At 37.7% G+C, this 9,864-nt stretch overlaps 2 protein-coding genes across 2 annotated transcripts; one reads left to right on the top strand and one right to left on the bottom strand.

Moving 5' to 3' along the window:
• The first annotated feature begins 328 nt into the window (after positions 1-328).
• ABCI12 (cobalt ion transmembrane transporter) lies at positions 329-3,296 on the top strand. Its single transcript, XM_048103826.1, has 7 exons — positions 329-738; positions 1,189-1,305; positions 1,486-1,722; positions 2,203-2,367; positions 2,507-2,582; positions 2,793-2,857; positions 3,055-3,296. Exons 1-7 carry the CDS (start codon positions 421-423, stop codon positions 3,196-3,198), a joined length of 1,122 nt encoding a protein of 373 aa, XP_047959783.1. The 5' UTR covers positions 329-420; the 3' UTR covers positions 3,199-3,296.
• A 55-nt stretch (positions 3,297-3,351) lies between these two features.
• LOC125205025 (protein FAR1-RELATED SEQUENCE 7-like) lies at positions 3,352-7,616 on the bottom strand. The gene is made up of 2 exons (XM_048103824.2): positions 7,241-7,616; positions 3,352-5,921 (listed from the first exon to the last, which is right to left on the bottom strand). Exon 2 carries the CDS (start codon positions 5,911-5,913, stop codon positions 3,595-3,597), a length of 2,319 nt encoding a protein of 772 aa, XP_047959781.1. The 5' UTR covers positions 5,914-5,921; positions 7,241-7,616; the 3' UTR covers positions 3,352-3,594.
• Positions 7,617-9,864: the final 2,248 nt, after the last annotated feature.

The raw sequence follows: 9,864 nt of genomic DNA, 5'->3' as shown, positions 1-9,864 counted from the left end.
GGTTGCGTGGCTTATTACAAGGCTTTGAGTAGGTGATAGTTCAACATGTGCATAGAGAAGACAATTTTGCTGCAGACTGCGTATAGCGCTCATAAAGGAGTTCATTTTCTTGATGGCCCTCCACTGATATGAATGTTTGGCTACTACATGATAGATTAGGTGTTTCTTATTTGCAATAGTTTCTTCAGTTTTCTGGGCCAGCTTTCTTTAAAAAAATAAATAAATAAAATCTAATCATTGACTGCAACTTCAATTAAATACTATAAACGTAAATAAATTTATTTAAAATTATAAATTACTACTAGTATAACAATCTTTTCTTGTGCAGAAAATAAAAGTTGGGATAATTAAACCAAATCGGAAATAACAGAATTCCCACTTCCGAAAAAACTGACCTTCCGATTCTCCCCGCCGCCGCCGATGTATCCGGCGCTCCTCGTCTCACACCCTAGACCTCCAGCGACAGCACCACCTCTTCGCTCACTCCACTCCGCCAGAAATTACGCACAATTGCTGCTGCAGCGCCGCTCCGTAGCACTCAAACCTCGAATTAAATGTGCAGAGGTTAGTAATGATGAAATTGGGGGCAGTAAGAGCTGGGAAAAATGGCTGCCCCGTAATCTGTTTGGTGCGGAGAAAGTGTTTGGAGCAATATCAGGGGCTACCTCCAGTCCCATTGCTCAATACATATCTTCTCCCACCACTTTCTTGCACAGCGTCGACCCTAGAATCAAGCTGGTATATTTCTTTTTATTTATTTATTTTGTGTATAAATTTCTCAAGGGCATTATTTTGTTGGTTAAACCTGTAAAATTGCATCTTTTATTGGTTAAGCAGTGGTGATCCCCCCTTTCTCTACCATCTGTGGTCTTGTTTATGTTGGAAATAGGGTAACATATCTGCATTCTCTATGTCGATAGTCGAGGGTAGAGATTATACTTTACGAATTAAATTAAAAAGAATGAAAATACGAAGGTACTTAAATACTTTTGTGCGGGTGTTTGAAGGCTTGATGTATAAAACTTGTTTAGGAAGCCCAGCTCAGTGTGTTCATGAGTAATAGTGGGAGTTTGTTTCTGATTTCATTTAATAGTATGTTTTTTGTTTTAAGAGTGTTTTGATGGTTTAAAGCTATCAGTAACAGATCCCACATAGTTTGTAGTTATGTTGTTTCTCTTGTTTTTGTAGGCATGGCTGCTCGCGTTTGTAGTTTTACCAGCGAAAGCAGATATGACGGTGCGTGTGGGGGTGGTAGTCTATCTAGCCCTGTTGTCTGTGTGGGTTCAGCCGACTGAGGTGTGGAAGGTAAGGCCAGTCACATACTTAGATGGTAACTGTTTCACATACATATGAGTGGAAAAAGTTAGTTTCTTTTTCGAATACTCGAATATGTAGCTTGTACTTCTCTTTTGGAACATACTTGTAGTAATAGTACTTTTCTTTATGCAGGGAAACTGCCTTATTAAATGTCCAATATTATTGTAGGATCAATTGGGGAGAGTGACTTTGCTCTGTGGTATCTTGTTTGTTTTGTTGGGGTTAAGCACCGACAGTGCACCTTCCCTTTTACGATCGAGAAGCCCACCATCTTCAGTGACGGGATTACCAAACCTTGCCGCATCTTATGAAGGTTATAAATATGTGATAATGAAGTTTGGGCCGTTACAGCTGACAAGTAAAGGCTTGTCAGCTGCTACTACCGCAGCTTGTTTAACATTCACTGTGAGTTTGCCTTGGCTCTATATAATATGATGGATGCTTATGTAAAATGATTTATTTCCTTGTCTCCGTGTTATATATTTATGCACGATCTTGTGTTATAATAGACCTTAGTTCCATGTGGTGTATTAGATCTTGAAATCTTGAAAATGATAAAATACTTAGTGGAGGTTTTTTTTCTTCACTGGAAGATATTGAATACATCCAAAGTGATTTTGGCTCACTTATGAAAAAGGCAAGTAAATCTTGAAATGTGTTAGATATCCAAATAGTTGGGTGAAGTCTGAATCAATTAGGTCGTTTCTTCTCCGCAGTTCGTAAAATAAAACAAACCTCTTCGGTGTAACCGTGCTATATTGTTGAAATCATGCACTCAACTAATATTATACTTAGTACATTTTTCATTTGGCAGATGCTAATTAATAATTTAATATTGAGTTTCTCACTTTACTAATTCATACTACTACATTATTTTCCTGAAAGATCTTCCAAAGTGCTAGCCTTTGCTTGACAACCACAACATCAGAGCAGCTTGCATTTGCTTTGCAATGGTTTATTCTTCCTTTGAAGAACTGTGGTGTCCCAGTGGCTGAAGTCATTCTAACTCTACTACTCTCGTTAAGATTCATCAATTTGGTATTCGATGAGGTAAAATAGGCTTGGTTTTATCAGTTGATTTTGAAAGTTGATCATTTCTGCCAAACTCTTGTAAAGGCAGTTTCTTGTTTTTCCATATCTTATTCTTGAAAAAATGTCATAGTTTTTAAATTCCTCTATGCCATGGCAGGTTCGCAATGTGGCCCTGGGTATTGTATCTCGTAGGATTCAATGGGAGCAGTTAACAACACTTGAGACAGTAGATGGTATTCTCCAACTTAAATTATCTACTTTATGTCTCCTTTTGCTGAAGATATTTTATGTTCAAAACATTCTGGGCATGGAATTCTGTTAATATTTTAGTTGAAAAAGCATCTCAGTACTGTCACGTGTATATTCTTTTCATCTATCTATAATTGTATACATGTCATTTCGTACTCAATTAGGAGCTGATTCTTATAAAACCTTCTCTGCAGTTTTCTTCACATACATCCGAAGGATCTTCAAGAATGTCTATAGCCACGCAGAGCAGATAAGCCAGGTTCGTATTGTTCTTACATCTCCAATTCCTATTATTTCTTTCCCTTAAGCTTTATATCATCGGCATACTCCATTTTTATGGTCTCCTCTACTAGTATGCTACTAAAAGGTGTTGATTTGTAACATTTCACAAACTTCCAAGAAGTTTAAAATTTAGTACTGTAGAAACCTAATCATTGCTGTTTCACTTGTTTGCAGGCAATGATCGTTAGAGGTTTCCGTGGAGACTGCAACTCTTATCGCATTTTTCTGTCAGCCGGCTCATCTACAAAGATTGCTAATATAATTTCTTGCTCTTGCCTCATCGGCCTTGTATGTGCCACCACTTTGCCAAGATTCTAGCTTACTAGCAGCACTCAAACCTGTCTGTTGTATAATTGCTGTAACTATGAACAGGCCATGTACCTTGCTCCCTTTTATTTTATCTTTATTAAGTTAAATGTATTGTTCAAGTAGTATTTCACAAGCACTAATTTCACTCAGATGTGCATCACATTACGAAAAACACCCCATTTTCATTAACTAATTTAACAACAATTTCAGCTGAATTTTCCATTAGAACTACGATTCTTGCCAAGCTGCATACAGATTGCAAAGAAAAAAGGGTGATGCTATCTAATTTACATGGCTGAAACAAGTGAAAAACTAGCCCCGAGTTACAAGCGATTTGGAAGTGAGCCCAGCTCCGAGCTCGAACCGAGATAAATACATGTGAACATTTCTAACAGATACATGGCCCTAGTTTTGCCAGCAGAGATTCCTCCTACCTTCCTGCATGATCTCAAACGCCAGTTTGTATCTCTCGAGAGACACCGCCCCTGCCTCAATGTAGTTCCGCGATTCTTCTCTCAGACTCCACAGCATCAGCGCCTTGAAATCCTGCGGACCACCTGCTGAGTCCGCATCCCTGAGGATGCCGTATTTGGCGTTCTTGCTCCACCGGTGCAGGACATACCGCGACGGGAGCTCCCTTATGTTCATGATTTGGAGCACTTTGAGAGCATGCCTGCAGAGAACACCTTCAAATTCAAACATCTTGCAGCTGCAGTTTATGTTGAGATTTGATGCATTGAAGGCAACAGTTTTCCTCTCCTCGCTATTCCCGCACTTCTGCACCATGTATCTGCTGATGGCGCCTTCAACGTTTATCTTCATCCCAACGTAACTATAGCACTCCAAGAGCTCCTTCTGGAAGACCTTAAACATTGTGATTGTGTAAAGCCTTCTGCATTGCTCTTCTATTGGGTCCTTCGTGTGCAGAACTGCTTGGAGATTGAAGGTGTTGAAATCCTCCTTCCTTTCCTCTTCGCGACGCTGCTCCAGAGCTTTCTCATATCGTACAATGAATTCACTGGGAGGCGTCTGAGCCGTCAAGATAGTGCCAAAATATGACTTTAAGCTCCCATCCACGGGGATTCCGGCAAAGAATGTTCCTTTGAGGTAGAAAGGGACCCAGCTTTTACGCATTCTGTACATATCCCTGAACCAAGAATGATCTCTGAGGTTGTATTTGTCCATGAGCATATCCCAAGCAGAATCAAACTCATTAGCCGTCTGACTCTGGAAGACGCAAGTTTCATAATCATATCTGAAATCAGCATACATGGAGAGTAATGGCCCTAAATTCTCCTGTTCTTTAGCCAGGATTTGCCAGGCAGAAAATCGGTGATGCGTCCCCGGGAAAACCTGAGCAATTGAATGCTGAATAGTGTGGTCTTGATCGGCTATCATAGAAATGGGGCGGTGCCCCGACATTGCCCTAAGCCAAGCCTGAAAAATCCAAGTAAACGACTCCTCAGATTCATCCGCTACTAATGCGCAACCAAGTAGTACTGGTTGACGGTGATGATTAACGCCAACAAATGAAGCCAATGGCACTGAATAACTACCTCTTCTGTGTGTCGTATCAAAGACAATGGCGTCTCCAAATTGAGTGCATGCAAATCTAGATCGTGAATCGGCCCAAAAAACATTCATTGCCTTGCCTTCACGTGTTTCCACTGCGTAAAAGAATCCTGTGTCTTCCGCTTGCCGGGATTGAAAGTACTCAAGAAGCAAAGTATACCAATCACTACTGATGTTACTCTCTGAAACACGTTTAACAAGGCTCAGGCCTCCGTTTGTCTCTACCAAATCCAAATTCTCCAGCATATTGCTTCCTTCCTCTCTGTAATCCCCCTTTGATGCAACGGTGACAGTTCTACTAAGATCTGTAGGAGTTTCAAATTCATGATTATGCTCCTTCTGTAGACGATCAACAACCCACCTTCCTGATTCTTGCCTCTGTATTCTCATATATGCTCCACAGCCGACTCTCGAAGGATGCTGATGCCCTTCTTTGGAGCACACAAATCTTCGAGATGTGATCGACCCATCATGCTTGGAACGGAATAACTGACCTATTCTGATCCTGAAACCTGCACTAGCTGCATAAGTGTAGTAGAATTTATAAGCTTCATTGGCAGTGTTAAATTCTAGCCCTTTTTGTGGTTCGGCTACAGGTCCAACCATTCCATCCATCTCTTCCTTTTTGAGACGTTTCATATCAACTACGCCAGTTGGACTATCATCCTCATGTGATCTGATTCCAGTCCGACTAGCCCCACCAGCCGATGATGACCTTGGAGTTGGAATAGTTTTCCTCTGTATCCGAGGTGGACAGAGTTCTCCAGACGCTTCAAAATCGTGATTATGCTCCTTCTTAATATTAGCTAAAACCCACTTCCCAGAATCTACCTTTTGCACTCTTATGAAAGCTGGACAACCAGTCCTTGAGTTGGTCTGAAACCCCTCCTTCGAACACACAAATCTCCGAGAAATAACAGCACCGTCAACTCTGGATCTATATAACTGTCCAATCCTAATCTTGAACCCGACTTCGGTAGCGTAGGAACTGTAGAACTCCTGTGCTTCTTCAGCCGTATCAAACTCTAACCCCACATGCGGTTCCATCTTAGACTGCCCAACATCTTCTCGGTGGCCATTGCTTTTTGCAACAACTAGAGCTGCTGGTTTCGTCCTGACAGTCATAATATTTCCCAACTCGTCCCTATTCATATCAGTATCTGCAGTCATCAACGATAATTAAAAGTTAACAGAATACAAAATGCCATAAATGATAGTGAATAACCAATAAACACAGTGAGCTACATCAACTCTTTAGACCCTAACTGCTTTTTCTTGTCATGCTTTCAGCAAGCTCCATCATGATATTGCATTAAAATATGCACATGAGTCTATACTAAATTCCTACTAACTGAACCCCCTACCAAGTAGCTTTATCAGGATATTTCCTTAACCGATACTACCTTCGTCCTTTAAAAATAGAAACTTTTGAAATGGCACGGGTTTTAATGCACAATTGGTAAAGTAAGAGAGAGATAGAAAGAAAAGTGATTGGAGTATTGTTGGTGGAGAATGGTTACCGCCTCATTAGAGAGAGAAAAAGTTTCTTAAAATAGAAAGTGTCTCATTTTAAGGAACGGGCCAAAATGGAAATAGTTGCTATTTTTAAAGGACGGAGGTAGTACTAGACAACATAACACCATTTACAAATTTAAAGCAGCAACTTTTCAGAAATCCTTTCAAAGGGAAATTAGTTGAAAGTTGCCTACTAATCACAATGTGTCATTGTTAATAAAAGGAAACCACATTGCAACTCCAGAAGCCTTAACTAACTTTTTACACATGGGGAAGGTGATGAAAACATGCCAGGGCTCCATTGCTTTTGTGAAATTGAGCATTTCCCATGACTTCAAACTTTCATCTTTAGGTTAATTTACTGAGACTTCAGAGAAGCAACTAGTATTTCGCAAAGCAAGTCACATCAAATTATAAAGGTTATCACACAGTAACAAGCAATTTCTACCACAAATGATTACATCTGCCTTCATTTCATCCAAGTTCACTCATACCTGGACATAAAAAAATCAGCTTTTTATGGCCCAAAGCAATGTCGTGGTATGGAATGAATTAACAGAAAACATACATATCCAAGAGCACATATACAATGTCAAACAGAATGAACATCTTAATACTGGGAAAATATAGATAGTATAGACAGGCTGATGTAGAGCAAAAAGCCACATAATTTTCCCATAATGTTACTTAAATGGCATGCAATTTCAAGAAGCTAAACTTCAAACAGATATGTCTCAACCCCAAAAATCAAAAATCCAATCATAACAAGTTAGTCCTGGTTCAGCGCAAACGGATTAATTCTCATTCAGCCAGCACAAGTAAAGTACAGCGGCAGAAAAGGTAAAAACCAATAATAATTATAATAAGTTAAGATCAAAATAAAGCGAGATAAAGCAAGATGAAACGCCACAACCTCGAAAACGGAGAAATCTAAGGGGAGAAACAAAAGGAGCTAGGGTTTTACCTTTCGCATCCGCTGAAGCTGAGACAAAATTCCCCAAAATCTAGGGTTTTCAAGCACCTAAAATCCCAGTAGAAGTTGGGTAAATTCAACGGAAGCAGCTCGCATTGCTGAAATCCCCAAAATGCGAAGAATCAGACCCCAAAACAGCAATACAATGGGCAAAAACCTATCATTCCAACCGCAAAATTGATCAACGCGGGTTTAGCAAATAATAATCCAAAATCCGAAAGATAATTTTGTTTTTATCTTTAGGAAATGCATCAAATTGAAATTTGAGCAGTGGATTTTGTGGGCTGAGCTGAGGTGGATCACGATAGTTGGAAATGGGCGTCAGAGTTTCTATTCTGTGGTACGGAGCTCTATGGAACTTCACTACACTCATTCAGTTTTTTTTTAAAGTACTATTCCGTCCATCCTAGTTTAAGAGTACAATTTAGTTAGGGCACAAACTTTTAAGAAGTTGTTGGAGTTTATAATAATTGAAGTGAGTTGTTGATTGTTGGAGTGTGTAATAATTAAAGTGATGTAGTGAAAATTGATATCTTTTTAATTGTTTTTATGTTTAGGATTTTATTTTGTTCTATTTTTATTAAAGTAATGATATTTGAATAAATTTTTCAATAATAAGGTTAAATTTTATGTTCAAATATGGTCAATTTTAAATGAACTTTTAAATTGAGACGGATGAAAATAATAAAATAGAACTCTTAAACTGGGATGGAAGGAGCAGTAATTTTCCTCTCCTGGCTCGTACGTGAGCAAAATGAATGAGACATGGATTATTTTACTTACCAAATATAATGAATATTTAATTACTACTAAGCTTTCAAACTGAACCACTCTATATTATAGAATACGAAAAATTAATGTACAAACATTTGTAAATGAAATTTTCGCGTATTTAGCTAGTGGGCCTTTGGTCCAAAAGAAAATGCTTCGGCAAACATCTAACTCAAAATTTGAGCCCACATCATGATAGAACAAAAAAGGCCCAAACTCTGTCTTGTAGCTTCTGTTATTAAAGTACTCTGAACAATTTTAATCTTAAAATTTCCATTTTTGCTCTTAAATGTGAGTTAAAGAAAGACAAATATTGAATTATTAAGTCATGGAAAAAATAAGCAAACAAATCAACCATGAATCAATTTGCATAAAACAAATCAGCAATTTATTAAATTTTTTTAAAATGTAAATTTCTAACACTACGAGTTAAGAGCAATCACGAAAATTAGTCATAGTACATGACCTAGAAAAATATCAATGACAAACAAAATATTCGAGTGGATGAATGATATGGACGGTCTTCCATCATCTCTTAAAGTATGATAGGCGCTCCGAGATTAAAGTAAATATAATTATGAGCCAAGGTATGTGTGAAAAAAATTGAGAACTTATATAGGATTTGAATATCAAAGAATATCTATAATAGAAAGAGATGGTTTTAAAAGGGCAAGAATATCCTCAAAAGTCTTGCACAGACAAGTGGTAAGCATGCCTGCACGGGCCGTGCGCTAGGAAGGCCTAGGCGCCCGGGTATTGCGTGACTCGTCAAAGACGAGTTTTATCTCTTGCAAATGCACATAGGCCGTGCAGGTCTCTCATAACACATGGCAGTTTTTGTAAAAATGTCATAAGTTTTTTTTATAATTTGAACTCCATTTTTTTACCATTTTTTCTTGACCTACAATATACGGAACACACTTATATCATAATGAAAAATACAATTCACATTGTAAAGCCATGAGGGCTTGAGTCCCTATTATTTTTTTTTATTATTTGTACTCCCTCCGTCCCAATATATTAAACACACTTTTTTTAGCCACGTACGGGAATTTAGGAGGTGTTGTTTAGTGGTGTAAGTGAAGTTGGTAGTAAAATAAATTTTTACTATATATAGAAATATGTCAAATATGGGACATCCCAAAGTGGTATATGAGTTAATATCTTGGGACGAAGGGAGTATAAAAAATTATTTAAAAATATTATTTTCTTTTTGATTAATTCAATGCTGCTAATATTATTTTCTGTGTCACTGTTTCCAATTATAAAGTCTCTCAAATAGATTGGTACAAATTTATGGTATTAGAGAAGCATTAAGAGGATTTAGTTGGCTTCTTTTTCCACGACAGCAATTCATGATGACTTGTGTGGATGGTGACAAGGATTAGAAAAATTGTCTGTGGACTAAATAATTTATAAACAGATGAAAATTCTAGTAGTAATAATTACCAAAATATATGTATATAGTAGTTTATGTACATATATTAGTTTTGTAGGCTTAAAAGATATCTCCAATTAAGGGGGGAAATAAATGAGCAACTAAATATTTTCATATGTGCAAATTAAATGTGTATTTCATTAGTAATTTAGGCGTGCAAGCATGTATGGCGGCTAAAAGTCACTTTTAAGTTTTAACCCTCTCAAGTTTGTCCCTCTAATGTGTTTTAAATTAAACACATGGGCCTTGGTTGCCCCTGATATAAGGTACATGCTTATATCATATCCATATACATAGCTTTGATCAAATTTAATTTGTTCTCCTTAGTAAATTCAATTTTTAACTTGTACTCCTATTTCATTAATGAAATTCAATTTGATCATGACTATATATATACTGATAAGAT

Source organism: Salvia hispanica, chromosome 6, assembly GCF_029641045.1.
Source record: "Salvia hispanica isolate PSC_SH4W2 chromosome 6, Shi_PSC_v1, whole genome shotgun sequence".
Lineage (NCBI taxonomy): Eukaryota > Viridiplantae > Streptophyta > Magnoliopsida > Lamiales > Lamiaceae > Salvia > Salvia hispanica.
The sequence above is the reverse complement of the archived record's forward strand: the minus strand, read 5'-3'. Positions and strand labels throughout refer to the sequence as shown.

Bases quoted from the DNA above. Each gene is read 5' to 3' on its own strand.
- LOC125205025 (XM_048103824.2), bottom strand. From the start codon at position 5,913: ATGAATAGGGACGAGTTGGGAAATATTATGACTGTCAGGACGAAACCA.
- ABCI12 (XM_048103826.1), top strand. From the start codon at position 421: ATGTATCCGGCGCTCCTCGTCTCACACCCTAGACCTCCAGCGACAGCA. The intron at 739-1,188 runs GTATATTTCTTT...TTGTTTTTGTAG, and splicing joins TCGACCCTAGAATCAAGCTG to GCATGGCTGCTCGCGTTTGT. The intron at 2,583-2,792 runs GTATTCTCCAAC...CCTTCTCTGCAG, and splicing joins AACACTTGAGACAGTAGATG to TTTTCTTCACATACATCCGA.